Source organism: Mesoplodon densirostris, chromosome 8, assembly GCF_025265405.1.
Source record: "Mesoplodon densirostris isolate mMesDen1 chromosome 8, mMesDen1 primary haplotype, whole genome shotgun sequence".
NCBI lineage: Eukaryota > Metazoa > Chordata > Mammalia > Artiodactyla > Ziphiidae > Mesoplodon > Mesoplodon densirostris.
In genome coordinates, this window is record NC_082668.1 from 14,424,553 (window position 1) to 14,443,201 (window position 18,649).

General features: G+C 34.5%; 1 protein-coding gene across 2 annotated transcripts in view; it reads left to right on the forward strand.

Moving 5' to 3' along the window:
- Positions 1 to 18,649, forward strand: part of CUL3 (cullin 3) — a 98,915-nt gene that overhangs the window by 60,664 nt on the left and 19,602 nt on the right. For both annotated transcript variants that reach the window (XM_060106585.1, XM_060106586.1), the window contains 9 exons: positions 85 to 199; positions 2,327 to 2,555; positions 6,863 to 7,008; positions 7,747 to 7,923; positions 9,339 to 9,509; positions 10,109 to 10,216; positions 14,552 to 14,676; positions 15,270 to 15,366; positions 16,853 to 16,987. In XM_060106585.1, coding sequence (XP_059962568.1) covers positions 85 to 199; positions 2,327 to 2,555; positions 6,863 to 7,008; positions 7,747 to 7,923; positions 9,339 to 9,509; positions 10,109 to 10,216; positions 14,552 to 14,676; positions 15,270 to 15,366; positions 16,853 to 16,987 — 1,303 coding nt within the window. The remainder of the gene's footprint in view (positions 1 to 84; positions 200 to 2,326; positions 2,556 to 6,862; positions 7,009 to 7,746; positions 7,924 to 9,338; positions 9,510 to 10,108; positions 10,217 to 14,551; positions 14,677 to 15,269; positions 15,367 to 16,852; positions 16,988 to 18,649) is intronic.

Sequence of the window (18,649 nt, forward strand, 5' to 3'; positions counted from 1 at the left end):
AGTCTTTCTAGCTACTTCTGCTGCATCTTTTACATGAATCTTTAATGTGTTTTTATTATCAAGTGGTTTAACTTCTTTTGACAGAGGCGCAATAAGAAATGCTTGCCAGATGTTAATGATTTTAGGTCTCGAAGGACGATCAGTCTATGAAGAAGATTTTGAGGCTCCTTTTTTGGAAATGTCTGCAGAGTTTTTTCAGGTAATCAGTGAAGATATAAATAAATACTCTTTTAAGGTGTTCTTAAAATTACCGAATATAGTTAGTAATTTAAGCATTTTGACCTTTTTGTACTGAGGCCTTTTGGGGAAGAGGGTGCAAATTACACCCTTCAGCACACCTACCCCACAGTCTCACATTCCAGTGAAGGAACTGTCTGAAAATAAGTCGAAGAGGTTGGACTTACACACATGATTTTTTTAAAATTATATGTATAAAACATATAAACTTAGAAATAACCTTAAATTTTATTATATTTATATGTTACTAATTATTTACCATAGAGTCACAGGCAGTACATCACCAATGAAGTTTCACTGTTTAGGCTTTTTGATAATATAAGTTACTAGTAAAATAAATATAGATATATGCATGATCCCATAAGGCATATATATGTCTTAAGAGCTGTTGATTATGAAATTAAAAGTCAGTAAGTACAGCTGATAAAAATTTGCAGCAGTATATACAACCCCAAATCAACTACGTTGCTGAAAGTAAAGCTAAACAGGTACTATTTTGTAATGAAATGATAATAACAATGACTGAGTACTATGACAAATGATAAGACAATATTTATAAGGTCATGATAATAGGGCATTCTTCCTGAAAGCCTCAACTATCTGAGAAATTTATAGTAGGAGCTTTGTAGTGTTGCTAAAGTAGACTTTACTGGTCAACTTTAGTAATAACCTTTTAAAGAACTAAATGAATAGAACGTTACAATAGCTCTACAGTACATCATTTGTAGAAGCCATTGGATGAGTATAGAAGTAGACTCAGTGGGTTTCGGTGTCTTTTGGATTGGCGTAACCCCCAGGCCACTTTTCAAAAATCATCAGGAAGTTTTGTGTGGCCTGTACTGGTGAGCCTGGACCATACTTCATGAACTATTAATTTTATAATGTAGGAAACAGGCTTTATTTTCTGGTAACACAGCAACTACTTCTAGATATTTTTGGCAACGTTTTTGACGTTTGCATTTGTTTTAATTACCTTCATTACAGTATAGAAATACCAGTAGATGATTAATTGTCAGGATCCCAAAGTGTGTTGCAGTGGCATATGTATACATCTGTGTGTATATATAAAATACAGTTTTAACAGTGAAGTGACGGTCTCACCAAGATTTTTGTTTGGTGTGTTAATGTTTATTCTTAGAAACTTGATTATTTTAAACTGCTTTTTTTTTTTAACATCTTTATTGGAGTATAATTGCTTTACAATGTTGTGTTAGTTTCTCTTGTACAACAAAGTGAATCAGCTATACGTGTACATATATCCCCATATCCCCTCCCTCTTGAGCCTGCCTCCCACCCTCCCTGACCCACCCCTCTAGGTGGTCACAGAGCATCAAGCTGAGCTCCCTGTGCTATGCGGCAGCTTCCCACTAGCCATCCATTGTACATTTGGTATAAGCTACTTTTTATTAAGAGAATGGGAAATGTTATTAAATTTTGTACATAATTCATATTAATACATCGTCTATTATGTAATTCTTAGATATATTTGTTAATTTTACTATGAGATTGAAGTCAATTGAGCCAACATTTAAAATTTACTGGAATTTTTCTAAGGCTGGTGTTAGAAGACAAGATTAATAGTTACTCAAAAGCTCTATTTCTCAAACTTTATATATATTCCTTTGAGAGCGGGAGTGGGGTGGCAGGAGGACTTTAGTAACTACCAGTATGCCAGCAAAACTGTATGATAAACATGATGAATCTTTTTAGGCATAATTTTACAATAAAACAAATCAAAGAAGAATTTCCCACTCTCACTTGGGGTCAGATGCTTCATTCTATACTTTTGATCTTCACTGGCGTGTGCTTACTTTTTCTGCTATTTGGAATACGCTGGCAAAGTCTGAAAAACGCTGCTTAAGGATAATGTATTAATTAATTCTTATGTAAGTAATGCTTTAAAGGGTATAATTCGGACTATATGAATATATATATATATATATATAATAAGACAGTATATAAAATGTTAATAGTGCTTGGGATATTTAGTTTGGTTTATGAGAAACTGTAGAAACCCAGTTAAAAGCAGAAGCACATTTTGCTTCTGTGTTTTTTTTTTTAAAAAAAAAATCATGCTTCTTATTTGCAGATGGAAAGCCAGAAATTTTTAGCAGAAAACAGTGCTTCAGTATATATAAAGAAAGTAGAAGCTAGAATTAATGAAGAAATAGAACGAGTGATGCACTGCCTTGACAAATCAACTGAAGAGCCAATTGTAAAGGTGGTTGAGAGGGAACTCATTTCCAAGCACATGAAAACTATAGTAGAAATGGAGAATTCGGGGCTAGTACATATGTTGAAAAACGGAAAGACAGAAGGTAAGTGTTAGCAGTTGAAAAATAATTAAATTCTTATAGTTCTTCCAGGTTCTCAGTATTTTTTTTCCTATTATAGTTTATGAATGTCAGTTTTCAAGAAGTTGTGGTGTTTGTCATTAATTTATCACTGTTGTTACTTTACACATATTAATGAGGATTTTAGATATTCCTAGTGAATCAAGTGGCTTTTTTTCTTCTTTCATCTTAAGTCTCCTCACTTTTTGTTTTTCTTAACCCCAAAGGTAAGTTTAGGGACTTCGCTGGCGGTCCAGTGGTTAAGACCCCATGCTTCTACTGCAGAGGGCACAGGTTCGATCCCTGGTTGGAGAACTAAGATCCCACAAGCCACACGGCGCACCAAAGGGGGAAAAAAATAGAGTAGAGGAGAAAATAAAAGAGCTTAAAAAAAAGAAGATGATTAATATTATTTATAAGGTCAATGATCTCTTCACCTATTCCTGTACTTTATATTTCTATATCAGGGTGTTTAGACTCTTCATTCCCACACACTCTCCTGTAGTTTTTGTGATTCTTTTATAATCTGAAGTTCCAATCTTAAAATTTTTGTAAGCATTTCTTTGGGAGTTAGTTGTGGTAAGGGTACCAAAAATGCAAAAATATGTGTCTCCAAGTTGACATACTTAGATAAATTAGTAGATTGGATATCTTGTTATAGAATGAAAGAGGAGAAAGGAGAATTGCTTAAAAGTAAACATGTTGGAGATAACTGTAACATTTACTCTTCTTGGCTATTTACCTGATTTTCCTAAAATGTTATTTTGTAACAAGTACTCTAGGAGAAATTGTAAAGAATAGTCATGTTGTCCTCCTCCTTAATTTCTGAAGGTTTTCTTTAAAACTATGACTGGATAAGTCACTGATATGGTATTAAAAAATAAACAAATTTGGTGCTCTTAGATGAAGTCTTAGCAATATTTTAGCCATGTATTTCTTATAAAATAAATACATATTGCCTGTTGGGTCATGTCATAGGTAGGGAATGGAAAAAAAATTTTTTTAAGTTAATAATTTAAAAGAGAGGAGGATGTAAGAGAAGGGAAAACAAAGATGGTAGGCAGAGAGGGTGTTCCATTCTTTCTCTAGTGGAATCTTTGCCTTGTGTTTTCAGACAGTTATATTTCTATATATGTGCGAAGTTCCTAAAAAGTTGTATGTAAATTTGTTGTTTTTATTAAACTAGAGAAAGTTACTTTTTAAAAGACCCTTCTGGTAAACCTTTTTTTATAAAAGCAAAAAGCAAAACAAAAATGATTTTTAAAGATGTTTATCATGTTTTCTAAAATAAGCTGCTCCTGGATGCCTATGGTCTGTCAGGGATTGGCAAGCTTTTTTTGTAAAAGGCCAGATAATAAATATTTTAGTTGTTTGGACCAGACAGTAAGGTACTCATCTCTGCTGTAATAGTGAGAAAGTAAGCATAGAAAATAACACAAACGAATTAAACTTGACTGTGTTCCTGTAAAACTTCGATTTTTATTTTTCAAACATTTAAAAATGTGAAAACCATTCTTAGTTTGTGAGGTATACAAAAACAAGCAGCGGGCTGTAGTTAGTCCATGGGCTGTAGTTGGTCCATGGGCTATAGTTTGATGACCCTGATCATGATCCCTGGCAGATAGGACTTTATGAAAAGCATTTTCCTTTACTTAAAATGAGAATCTATCCTTTTTTTTAAAATAAATTTATTTATTTTTGTCTGCATTGGGTCTTCGTTGCTGTGCGCAGGCTTTCTCTCGTCGTGGTGAGTGGGGGCTACTCTTCATTGCAGTGTGCGGGCTTCTCATTGCGGTGGCTTCTCTTGTTGCGGAGCCCGGGCTCTAGGCTCGCGGGCTCAGTAGTTTTGACCCGCGGGCTCTAGAGCGCAGGCTCAGTAGTTGTGGCGCATGGCCTTAGTTGCTCCACGGCGTGTGGGATCTTCCCGGACCAGAGCTCGAACCCGTGTCCCCTGCACTGGCAGGCGGATTCTTAACAACTGCACCACCAGGGAAGCCCTCAATTTTCTAATGTACTGTTCAGTTATTGAGTTAATGCTTTCTTAGTCACCTTGGGTGGGGGTTGTTGAGGAGGGGAGATGAAATGGGCTTGGAGTTTAGAGCCTAGGAAATGTTTGATGGGGAGGTTGTTGAGCATACCTACCTGAATTGTAGTAACTGTAACCTGCATGGAGACTTGTGTTAAAAGCATTAAGTATACCTAACACATGGCAAGTGCTTAATAAGTGCATAAATAATGGGGTGTCAGAATAGCCACTTACCATAGTTTCTGTTTAGTGCTTAATGTTCTCCACAAGTAAGCAGCTTTCTGTGATTCTAAATTAAATTTTAAAATCATGGCTTCAGTTTTCCTGGCTTTCCACTAGAAACCTAATTGCAGAATATCTTTAATTATGCTAGGCCCTGCTCGTGAGCAGTATGTCAAGAATATGTCAGAGACACAGCTTCACCATTATGAAGCCAAATATCTCATAAATCAGAAAGTGAAAAAGTTTTTTCCCACCATGAATGGAGGATGAATTGGATTGATAATTAAATGCAGATAACATTATGAAATTAAGTTTGAATGGTATCATTTTATTGTTTCATGAAGTGTATATAGAAATAATGATATCTAATTTTTGAATGATGGATATTTTTCATTTTCTCTTTCACATTCTCCACTAAGCCATACATTTATATACAGTGAATTACATATAATGAAATTGTATTAATTTACATACTGTTAAATATACATGTGACTAAGCAAAACTGTAACAACATAGGAACAAAGTAGACAAAGCTGGGAACTATTTGATATGCCAAGTTTACTGTAGTATATATGTTCATAAATTATTGTGTTTGTAATATTTGTTTTTAACATGGGAAACTTGGTTGTAATTTATAACAAATGTGAGAAACTATAAGATTTGCTGTGTGTAGATTATTTTGGACATATATTATTGATGAAAGCACTTTTTAATGAAATTTGCTTTTGAAAGTCATTGAAACAAATTTTGAAGCCCTTTTTGTAAAACTTGTGTCCAGGTATCTTTAAAATACATACAACTTCAGTTTTAAGATCTAAGTTGCTCTTATAAATGTAGACCAGGGTGGGCAAATTATAGCCTGTCTGCCAAATCTGGCCCACTATCAGTTTGTTTGAAAAAAAAAAAATCAAAAGAGTAATATTTCATTACACATGAAAATTATATAAATTTTAGATCTCAGTGTCCATAAATCAAGTTGTATTGGAACACAGTCATGCCCATTCATTTATGTATTATCTGCAGCTTCTTTATGGCTACAGTGGCAAAATCGAGTAGTTGTAAATGAGACCATATGGTCCACAAGTTTAAAATATTTACTCTCTGGTGCTTTACAGAAAACAGTTTTCCAGCCACTGATCTAGAAACTGCTGTACTAACTCCATATTTAAAAGTTCTCAATCATAAAGCCTTTTTATTATCATTGTAAAGTTTTGACACTATAGCCTCCCAGTAAATTCTTATTTCATAGATAAATTAGACATATGGAAAAGCAGCATTTTAACTCCACATTTTAATCTTGTAAAAAGTAGAGTCCAGAGTTTTCCTTCTAAATAAAAACGATGTAGTGAGATAAACCAATTTTTAAAATATACATACTGGCTTAGGTCAACACCTGGGAAATATTAGGGATTGCTCTGAGGAAAATATTAAATAATAGGAATTTATGCTGTAAATTTCACATGAACTTTACCATGATGTATAATGAAATAAATCCTAGTATATTTAATTTTATTTTGTTGTCATGGTTGTCATTTGAACTTTTGAGATAGATATACTTAAAAATTATCTGTAAGACTTTAATTGGTTTTTAAATTTCTTCCTTATTACATTAACTGCCAATTATACCACAGTTAAAGTTATCCTTTTGATAGTTGTTTTGCAGTATTAACTAGATTCTAGATTAGAATTATATAGGCTAAATTATGTAGGAACTCAAAAACTTCAGTTGTCATTTTTTGTGACTATTATGCTGTTTGGACATCTCTTCCATGTAAACTAAAATTTGCTATGACATGTTACTGATGCTTTTAAAGTATCTCATCTGTAAGACGTATTTTTTAAATTGCAATAATAACCATTAACTAGCTTTTCTTCCCCTGTTTTCCTGGGTTTTTTTTTTTTTTAATAGTTTTTCATGTGGTCAGCAAATGATCATAATGGAGAAATAAGCTTCTTTAAGTATCGCAAATCAGCATGAACAGAGATTCAAATTTATTTTCTTAATTTTTAATGTAGCCAATTTGTGTGTTCGTTCTGATTGCAGACCTTGCTTGCATGTACAAGTTATTTAGTCGTGTGCCAAATGGTTTGAAAACGATGTGTGAGTGTATGAGTTCCTACTTGAGGGAACAAGGTAAAGCCCTTGTTTCTGAGGAAGGAGAAGGAAAGAATCCTGTTGACTATATCCAGGTAAGTAAATACAGAAGATTCTCTTTATCATAAAGTAATTTTGACAAGTGCTAAAAAGTTCACTTTCACAAAGCTATGTAGTATGTATTTCTGACTTAATTTTTCCAATGGTAAATTAATATGTAATTATCCTAAATATTTTAGAATTTTGGAAAGCATGTACATTTATATCAGGGATACAAACTCAGCCACTTCTTTTCATTTATTAGCTTGTCTGATGAAGAAATCTTTATTTAAATAGTCTCAAAAATGAAAGTTCTTTCTACTTTTGTGTATGCTTTAGTGTTCATATACTACCTTAGTGTGTTCAAGAAAAAATAACTGTGTTTTAGTGACTTTTTGGTTCAAGATATTTTGCTTTCAAGCAGTACAACAAATACATTATGCACTCAGGTTTTTCATATTTTAATAAGCTTTCTCTATGTATTTTTAAAGCTAATTTTCTCTCAGGCTCACCCATTCAGTCAAGATAGAGGAAGGTGGGGAGAAAAAGTGAGGAGAATCTTTGGTTCCTCTTTTAATAGAATAATACATAAATGGAAGGTAGAGTACTCTCTCTCCACTGACATTTTTAACAGGCTTAGATACAGGCTTGAAGATAGCAATATAGAATCTGTAAGTTTAACACTGAATGCGTACATTTATTACCAGCAAAGTTAAACATGTGTAGTTACACATGTATTGTTTATAGAAAAGTTATTATAATGTATCCTAAGTTTCTTTGTTTTTATTTGGAAGGGCTTATTGGATCTGAAGAGTAGGTTTGATCGCTTCCTCCAGGAATCGTTTAATAACGACCGGCTCTTTAAACAAACTATTGCGGGTGACTTTGAGTATTTTCTCAACCTCAACTCCAGGTCCCCTGAATACCTCTCATTATTTATTGATGATAAGCTGAAAAAGGGAGTCAAAGGGGTAAGTATTAATGCATTTGAAAATATCTTAAGTTTTATTTGTAGATATAAAATTAGGAAATAAAATATAAAATAAGGGAATTTTGTAGATATAAAATTAAACAGTCTTCCTTTGCTGTGCTTAAACGTGCACTGTGATATTTGAAAGGATTGTTTCAAGTATTTGAAATGGTCAAAAGTACTTTGACATTTCATTGAATGTAACTGGCATCAAAAACAACTACACATCCATAGACTTGAGATTGTGAGGGTTAGGTATGCTATAGAGATAATAAGGAACTAGAAAACAGCTATCCATGTGGCACATAGAATGTTGCTTGCTGTCACCTGGTTCTGGGGGTTATGTATCAAACAATACTTGAGTGCCAAAAATTTGAAGGCACAGACTAGAATAGGTATCAGAAAATAGTTTGAAAGCATATATGGAAGCTCAGTTTCAAGCCTTTATAATATATCTGGGATCTTGGAAGCTCACTACAGCACAGAAAATCAAAATAAGCAGATTGTGATCGCAAGTAAATTGGTCTTCTTGACTTCGTCTTGGGATTTGTGAGACAGAAGGGCAAAGCAACAAATAGGTAGCTATAACAAAGAGACAAATAAGAGGAAGATTACTAAGGGCACCAAATAGAAAATACACAGCTGAGTAGTCTACCATAGTTTTTTTTTTTTTTTCCTATACGCGGGCTTCTCACTGTTGTGGCCTCTCCCGCTGCAGAGCACAGGCTCCGGATGCGCGGGCTCAGCGGCCATGGCTCCCGGGCCCAGCCGCTCCTCGGCATGTGGGATCCTCCCGGACCGGGGCATGAACCCATGTCCCCTGCATCGGCAGGTGGACTCCCAACCACTGTGCTACCAGGGAAGCCCCATAGTTTTTAATATAAACTTAATGCAACCTGCCACAGTATCACCTTGCCCTTATTTAAAAGATTAGGGGCAAGAGGCCTTTTTACTTTTGGAATTATAACAAATTATTACCGTTCTGGTTGCACAATTTAGATTTTGAATGAGCATATATAAAAATACCTGTCTTTTGGCCATGTAAGTTTCTGCCTAGATACTATGCAAGGGCATGGTAAAATTCTTTTATGTGATTAAAATTTCATTTCTTCTGTTCTCAGTCATCCTTTAATCCAGCCATGTATCACTTCATGCCTCCCTTTCAGAGGTAGCCCACTAGGGAGTGGAACTCCATTCCAGCCCCTGGTTAATGCTGCACTAGATGAGGATTTAAGAGTCTGCTACTAGATAAAGTAGGAGTCACTTCCTCTCACTAGATCCCTCCTTCTGACATATCTCAACCAGATGTTTATGTTTGTTATCCAACAGTGTTTTCAAACTATTGATGAACTGTGATGCTGTTTTTGTAGAACTAAAATTGTGTAATTGTTAAATTGTCTTTTCAATGGTTTGCAGCTAACAGAACAAGAAGTAGAAACAATATTGGATAAGGCAATGGTCCTTTTTAGGTTTATGCAAGAAAAAGATGTATTTGAACGTTACTATAAACAACACTTGGCAAGGAGACTTCTCACAAATAAAAGTGTTTCTGATGACTCTGAAAAAAATATGATTTCTAAGTTAAAGGTAAGGTGTATTTAAGATGGAATAGAGTGCACGTAACTAACGATTATCACATAATTGAGCACCAGCAACATGTGACTGGGCAATACTTAATTGATTTAAAATACTTATTTCTATAAATTAATAAAACTAGATTTTTTTTTTTTGAGCAGGCTGTACTTAGATTTGTTCAAGTTCTGGGACATTCACAGTGTGCTGGAATTTCTCTTGGTGTGGCAGATACATTCATTCATGGAGATCTGGGGGAGGATTAGTACAAGGGAAACAATAAAGGGAATATCACCATATAGTTTTGTTTCACAAAGTGTGGTCCACAGACTACTTGTACCCATATCACCTGATATGGGTGTTTCTTGCTGAAAACATAAGAGTTCTGAGCAGTACCTTCAGTGAGGTTTATGGGAATCTCAGAGTCTGGGAATTTGTATTTTAAAATAAAATTCCTGGATTAATCTTAATCACACTGAAGTTGGTATCCACAGACATAGAACAACTGTTGGAAAGATTTAGGAAGGATGACAGTAACATGGAAGAGTTTCTTTGTACATTTTCTAATAGTAAAATCCATAATTTATTTGTATATATTTGTTTTTCTTCCACAGACTGAATGTGGATGTCAATTCACATCAAAACTGGAAGGAATGTTTAGGGATATGAGCATCTCAAACACAACTATGGATGAGTTCAGGCAACATCTACAGGCCACTGGGGTAAGATTCTTCATTAATTTCTACTTATATAAATGTGTTTATGTGAAGTCTTTTGTAGTGGGCATTTTCATCCAATCAGATACTGAATTGCTGATGTTATTTCTTTATTTTTTTTTAAACTTTTATTGGAGTCTAGTTGATTTACAATGTTATATTAGTTTCAGGTGTACAGCAAAGTGAATCAGTTGTACATACCGTATATCCACTCTTTTTTTTAGATTCTTGTCCCATATAGGCCATTACAGAGTACTGAGTAGAGTTCCCTGTGCTACGCAGCAGATTCTTATTAGTTATCTATTTTATATACAGTAGTGTGTATATGTCAATCTCAATCTCCCACTTTATCCATCCCCCCACCCCATGTCATTTCTTTAAATGCCATTAGTGACAACATATGTATTGTCTGTGAGTGCTTTAAAAATTATTTCTCCCATATAACCTCTTTTTCTAACTATTAATCTTAAAATATTTTTTCTTATAAAACTTAGTTTGTCTTCCCCACTTGAAGGAACATACTAAAAATTTAATAAATAATGATTCTGCTGTTATAACCATTTTTAGGTTAGGGAAAGAATACCAGGCTTAGGCAAGCTTACTGAGTTTTAATGCTCTTCCTTTTACTTTACCCCAGGATGGTGCTATCTTAGAATTGTTACCTGATTTTCCTGTACGTCAGTATTCTTATTCATCTGAAATGTCAGGATAAATGGGCCTGACATCCTCAGGGTCGGTGGAGGGTGAACTGAGTATAAAAACACTGATGCTAGTGTGTTATAAATGTGGTTCTGTATTGTGATTCCCAGAAGGCAGTAAGCTGCAACGTATAGGGCCTTGGAGTCCAGTGGGGTTTTGTGACGATTCAGTGGGGTTTAATGAAGTTCAGAATTTTCCCTTCTCTCTTCTTTTTTTTTTAACTGTTTTTCAACTGTAACTTTAAGTTTAAAGAACTCCACATTTTTTCTTTAATGTTTTCTCTCTCAACTGACCGTGTACTACTTCATAATTAAGACGTCACAACCATTAAAAAAAAATTGGAGGTCTTTTCTTTGATATTTAAATATAAGATCATCACCTCTACTGGTCCCATAGGTCTCATCACAAACAAAATACGTGAAAATACCTAGTTCTGTAGAAATGGACATTTATATATATTAAGACATTCTGACTCAGAGGGACTTCAGTTTCCTCTTTGTTATAAATAGTTGTGTGATTTGCCTCGGGTGTTTACAGTGGAGAAAGGCTGAGAGCAGGAAAGATAGACACAGTGATAAATAGAAATTTGAGTGGGCAGGGACTGAATAATGTGATAGATGTTTTTCTCTCTTAGATTGTTCATGGATTTGTGCTTCATTCTGTCTAATGCATTGATAAAATCATATTTTCATATGGTACATTTTTTGTTTTGTTTTTCTTCCACTAGTGTTACACATATTAAGAGCTATAAGGAGATAACCTGGTCTGAATAAATGCTGTATTGAAACCATGTAAAGGAATGTTCCTGGATGGGTCCAGAACCCTTACTATTTTTTTAGCTAACTACCTTATCTGTGGTAGTTGAAGGCCTTTTGATAAGAAAATTACGGCCTTTATTGACTCTCGACCACTCTGTTGCACTTATTTCATTTAAAAAAGAGGGAATGATTGTTGAACATGATCATTTTATCAGGTTGTTTGCTTTTGTTATTTTCTGTTGTTATGAAGTTTGTGCACTTTGTATTCTTTCATTTTGATGATTCAGATATATCCTGCACTTTATGGTGGAATATTTGTTTCATAATTTGTTAACCCAGTAAGTAGAGTACTTATCAAGATGCTCAGAGTTATATATCTGCTAATCTGGTTGCAGCTTTCACTTTGTAAGGCCATTATTTGCATGAAATTATTGGCTATTTTGTAATTGTTTAAACTAAGGATCTTAAGCTTTTATGTCTCCTAAGCCTTAATCTTCATTAGAAAGATTTGATGAAAAGTGACAGAGGAATCAAAACAAATCTTGAACTTTCTGAAATCTTAGAACCCTTTTAAAACATCATCAATCCTCAGATAATTCTCTGTAACTTTCTTAAAGGTTCTTGGCCTGTTGAAATATACCAAGAGAATGACTCTTCTGTTTCCTTTCAGAAGTCATATTAACAAGTACTTTTCTTGAAATGCTAAATACTTGTGGTATATTATATTTAGATAAGTCATATTTATTATGCTGAGGGAAATTTAAGTGTTTGTGCATTTTTTCCTGTGTTTTACTTTTTTAATGGGGATAGGAACAGGAAAACCACCTTGCTATCATATTTCTGTTTATTTATATCAGCAAATCATATCACATCCAGACAGACATTTCTGGTACCTCTGTTTCTGTGTACTTGTCCCTGTCATGTGCTATCTTGGAAAATAAGCTGAATGGCTTAAAAATATTACTAAGAGGGGCTTCCCTGGTGGTGTAGTGGTTGAGAGTCCGCCTGCCAATGCAGGGGACACAGGTTCGTGCCCCAGTCTGGGAAGATCCCACATGCTGCGGAGCAGCTGGGCCCGTGAACCATGGCCGCTGAGCCTGCGCGTCCGGAGCCTGTGCTCCGCAACGGGGGAGGCCACAACAGTGAGAGGCCCGCGTACCGCAAAAAATATATATATATATATATTACTAAGAGAGCTAGAAAAAAAAGGTCCAAACCATTAGAGTAATAGTTCCTTGAGGTTCTTTTTCTTTTTCCTTTTTTTAAAAAATAAATTTATTTATTTTATTTATTTATTTTTGGCTGTATTGGGTCTTCGTTGCTGTGCGCGGGCTTTCTCTAGTTGTGGTGAGCCAGGGGCTACTCTTCATTGCAGTGCGCAGGCTTCTCATTGCGGTGGCTTCTCTTGTTGCGGAGCACAGGCTCTAGAGCGCAGGCTCAGTAGTTGTGGCGCACGGACTTAGTTGGTCCGCAGCATGTGGGATCTTCCCGGCCCAGGGCTCGAACCCGTGCCCCCTGCATTGGCAGGCGGATTCTTAACCACTGTGCCACCAGGGAAGCCCTCTTTTTCTTTTTTTTAATTTAACAAATAACTCATTGTTTCTGTGCCAAGCGTTGTTCTAGGCGCTGGTTATACAGCAGAGAATAGACAAAAATCCCTGCCATGTTGGAGCTTACTTTCCAATCTGGGAGACAGATGATCAACAAGATAAGTAATTACATAGCACCTTAGCTGGTGTTAGGAGATACAGAGGAAATCTGTAGCAAGGAAGAGTGGTCGAGGAAGGCCTCCTTTAAAAAATGACATTTTGAGGAAAGACTTGAAGATTAAGGAGCAAGACTTGTGGAGATATGGGAAGAGAGATGAAAGACTTCATTGTCTTGGGTGGATTGAACCAAGTTGTGACCCCTTTCCCAATTACAAGTGTACAAAGAGTTCTCAGCCCCTTCTCCATTCATCATCTAAGTAAGAGTCTGCTGTGATTATCTCTCCTATGTGTCATGTAAGATTTCTGGATTCAATTTCTTTAAAATAGAGTAAATCATTTATTAGATATTTATGAAGAAATCTGAGTGTGGAATACTTCTTGATATTTATAAACTCATTTTTCTCTTTAAAGAATTTCTATCACTAAATCATCCAGGTTACATAAAAATTGAATAATGGTTTAAAACAAGCTGTGAATATTAAAAATAAATATAATATTTCCCCCTTTAGAATTTCTGTTGATGTGTTTTATTTTTGTTTTCTTAAAATTGTAATTTATTTAAAAAGAAGAAATATCTAATTGTGATGGTAATGCTAGCATATATTTTGTAGAGGTAGTCAAACATTATGCAAATGCTTATAGAGCATCTGCTGTGTAGAACTGGATCTAGTGTCCTATGCAGAGGTTGTTAGAATGTGAGCTACATGTGAAAACTTGGAGGTTTTGGTCAGTATAGTTGAAATGTGACTGGGATATTAGAAATGTGTTGTTGCTGTGTTAAGATGGTAAAAATGTTTAAAAGCTGAGATGAAAGGTATTATTCTAGAATTTTCCCTAAAATGATACTGATAATGGCCCCTTGACATTTTATCTGAAAAAAATCTTGAGGGCCAAAAACTCTGTACTTTTCAATGACACCAGTAAGACTTTGTTCATATGCTAGGAACTTTGATCAGTATTGTAAATTCAGCATCTTAAGCAATAATTATAAATGTGCCAGGATAGTTAAAATTAGGAAAACATTGGATGAGTGTAACTTTTAAGAAGATGTGTTTTATTTGCTGGATGTTGGATATGGAGATAACTACTTTGATAACTCTTAACACAGTGTCTGTATGGAACAGATAACACATCCTAACTAATTAGGGGGGAACATTTTCTTCTCTTTTCCACAGGTATCTTTAGGTGGTGTTGATCTCACAGTTCGGGTGCTCACAACAGGTTACTGGCCCACTCAGTCAGCCACACCAAAGTGCAACATCCCACCAGCACCAAGACATGCTTTTGAGATATTCAGAAGGTAAATGTATATCAAATTTTATATTTCTAAGTACAGATTGTCCAGAATTTAGATAAATTTGAGCATTCAGTAGTGTCCCCAATTGAAGGGGAATATACTCCATTTTTTAAATCCCATGTTATCCTTTATGCATTTAATATGTAAGGATGAATTGCATAAACTTTTCAGAGGAATATCAGTGTGCTTTCTTCAGCATTAGTGCATGGTTAGGAGTATATTTTGTATTGTTGATGTCTGATACTAGCTTGGGGTGACTTGCTTATTGGGTTCCCTATGGAGAAAGGTGGTCATATAAACAGCGGTGGCTGAGCAGCAGCCAGGGGCAAATAAATGTACTGGTAGAAAGTACTTAGTGTACTACCTTTATCACTTAATATCTAGCTAAGTTTCTTAGGTCTGTTTCCCACCCAGCCACCCCCACCCCTTATTTAGGGTTTCTTTTCTGTAAAAAAAATTGGAACGGAACTTGATTCCTAAGGTTTTGTTTAGCTTTTGAAGTCTCCCTTACATATATGTTTGTTAAGGGTTGGTAGTTTATAATTTCAAATATATAAATTACATGATTCTCAAAAACCTGGTTTGATTTGCTGAAGGTTTTACTTAGCCAAACACAGTGGTCGACAGCTCACACTCCAGCATCATATGGGTTCTGCAGATCTCAATGCCACCTTTTATGGACCAGTTAAAAAGGTAAATATTAATAGTTTGAAGGTATTTTTATTAAGTAACTTAAAATTAGTCTACAGAAGTGATTTGTGATTTTTGTTGACTTGGATAAATTATTTCTTTTATTTCCTTACCTGTTTCAAATATTAAAAAGAGGGAAACTTCGGCTTTGATTTATTGATTTCTGTTCCCTTAGTTGCTAACTTCATTTGACAATATGAAGACTATACCAGTAGCCTTCCTTGTGGAATAAATAATATAATTACATGTTTTATTTATAAGATTAGATTTGAGATAATATTGCATAAAATAATGGATTTGAGGGCATAAAAAGCCATGAGTCCCTTTTTAAAATTCTCAGTCTCCTATAATCCTTATTTCCAATAAATTGAAACCGGGAAAGCTAACACTTAAGATTTGTGAAAATGTACAAAATGTTGCTAAAGTGATTATTTAAAAATTAACAATACACTAGAGAAGTGCCTTCATTTAAAGAAGTAATTGCTTTTTTATATGTAAAATTGTGAGGTTTAGAGTAATAATTTACTTTCATTGCTTGGTATAAATCAAATCAGGGTCATTTGGCTTCAAATGGCAAAATAATAAAAAGCTTCTAAAAAAACATTAAGAATACCTAAGTTGTCATCTTGGCAACAAATAACAGTTTCATTCAATATTTTAATTAAAATCTTATTTGTCACTGTAACACCGAAGTTTTTTTTTTAATATTGTTGAAGATGCCTATATACATGTTCTAATTTTTATACTTAATTGAAGTGGGAAATAGTCGTTAGAGTTCAGTTAGTTGAATAATGTTTGACACTATTATATATTTAACTGTAAGTGGGAAGGTCAAGGATACATACTAAAGAACTCAGCTTTTAATTATTGCTTTCTTGTTTCTGTTTTAAAGGAGAGGTTTTTTTCCCTAAATAATCATGTTATCTTTTGAGGTTTTATTAAACAGATCAGTAGGTTTTAAAAACATAATTCATATGTTAATTATTGAGGACTGAATTTCTACTTTGTACTTCTAAATCATAGAGCAGGAATAGGCTTTAAGGACGGCAGAGGTTTTTTTCTCCCCATCCTATGCTATTATTTGAACTCTTACCATGATCAGACCACACAGAAAGAAACCTAATACTATTTTAGGATAGTAGTATAATGGCAGTAGCATCTTTATAAGTCCATTATTATCCCATTGTGTACTGTTAACATAATTCTAGTTATAAATATAAGGAATTACTCATTACTTGCTCAGATACATTAAAATGTTCATAATGGAAAAAAATGGGACAGTCCTAAATAAAGACTTTGTGTGCATGTATACACACATATTTACACGTACACTTTTAAAATAACATTTCCTTTTTATATAGGAATGAGTTTATATCATTTTGTTAAGGAGAGGTTGGGCATTACAGAACTTATTTTTCAAATATACTGTTAAAGTTACTAGGAGATAATTATATCTTGTTTCTATTTTTATATTTAAAAAATTAAACAGGAAGATGGATCTGAAGTTGGTGTTGGAGGGGCACAAGTAACTGGCTCTAATACGCGGAAGCATATATTGCAAGTCTCCACTTTCCAGATGACCATATTAATGCTCTTCAATAATAGAGAAAAATACACATTTGAGGTATGGGCTGGTTATGTGAATTTTAACCAATTGTATTGTTTCAGATTCTCACCTGGCATTTGGGTTGTTCTCAGATTTAGACTGTAGTGAATAGAGCTGTATGTTTAACTTTTTAAAGAAGTTGCCAAACTGCATCCCGAAGTGATTTTTACCATTTTACATTCCTGCCAGCAGTGTAGGAGAGTTCTAGTTACCCCACATCCTCTCCAAAATTTAGTATTGTCAGTCTTTTAAATTTTAGCCATTTTAGCTGGTGTGTAATTGTACCTATACATTGTGGATTTAATTTCTTTCCTTGACTAATAATAATGACATTGAGCATTTTTTATTTGTTCATACGCCACTTCTATGTCTTGTTTGGTGAATTCTTTTTTTTTTTTTTTTTTTTTGCGGTACGCGGGCTTCTCACTGCTGTGGCCTCTCCCGTTGCGGAGCACAGGCTCCGGATGCGCAGGCTCAGCGGCCATGGCGCACGGACCCAACCGCTCCGCGGCATGTGGGATCTTCCCAGACCGGAGAACGAACCCGTGTCCCCTGCATCGGCAGGCGGACTCTCAACCACTGTGCCACCAGGGAAGCCCCTGGTGAATTCTTTGTTCATATCTTTATCAGGTTTTTTAAAAGTTCTTTACAAATTCTGGATACAAATCCGTCGTCAAATCTATGTTCTGTGAATATTTTCTCACAGTCTGTCACTTGCCTTTTCATTTTCTTAATGTTATATTCTGAAGAGCAGAACTTTTTAATATTGATGAAGTCCAGTGGCCACTTCTTTACGTTTATGGTTCATGCTTTTGATATCCTATCTAAGAAATTATTGGCTATCCCAAGTTTGCAAAGATTTTCTAAGTGATTTATAGTTTTAGCTTTTACGTTTAGTCCTATGATCAATTTCAAGTTAATTTTTTTGGTATGATTAGAGGTAAGGATTATTTCCTCCCCACACATAGGTATTCAGTTGTTCATTTCAGCATCATTTGTCAAAAACACTAGTCTTTCCCCTTTGAATTACTTTGAGCCCTTTATTAAAAAAAAAAAAATTCAGTTGACCGTATATATGTGGGTCTATTTCTGCACACTCTGATCTATTTCATTAATTTCTATGTCTATCATTATGCTAATTTTACACTATTTTGATAGTGTCAACTTTCTTTTTTTTTCTTAGAGTAACTATATATATATTATAATATACTTCTTATTTCTCCCATTAAGTCATGATTTGATTGAATTAAATTCATTTAGTCTTTTCCCATACCTTTGATGAGTAGGTTGGAGTTGAAATGAAGATCGTGTGATTTTTAATAAGTTTAAATTAAAGATAAAGAATATTTTAAAAAGCTGTAGAATTATAGCCATATTTATACTTAACTGAAAATCAATTTTCAGACATAGGTGAATGAATATAGGAAGAAAGAAGTTTAAGTTTGAAATGAAGAGCAGGATTAAATTCTAGGCCTGTTTTAATACTCATCTCCATATTCCCTTTTTGTGACGATGATATAGTTAAGGGATGACTGTTTTTATGTGATACACCTCAAGGAAAGATTTTGAAACGTAAGTGTTTTATTTTTAGGTTAGTGGCTAAGGCAAGAGGTTTTGCTCTTATAAATTTCCAGGCGTGTTTTTTTTTTTTTTTTTTTTTTTTTTTTGCGGTACGCGGGC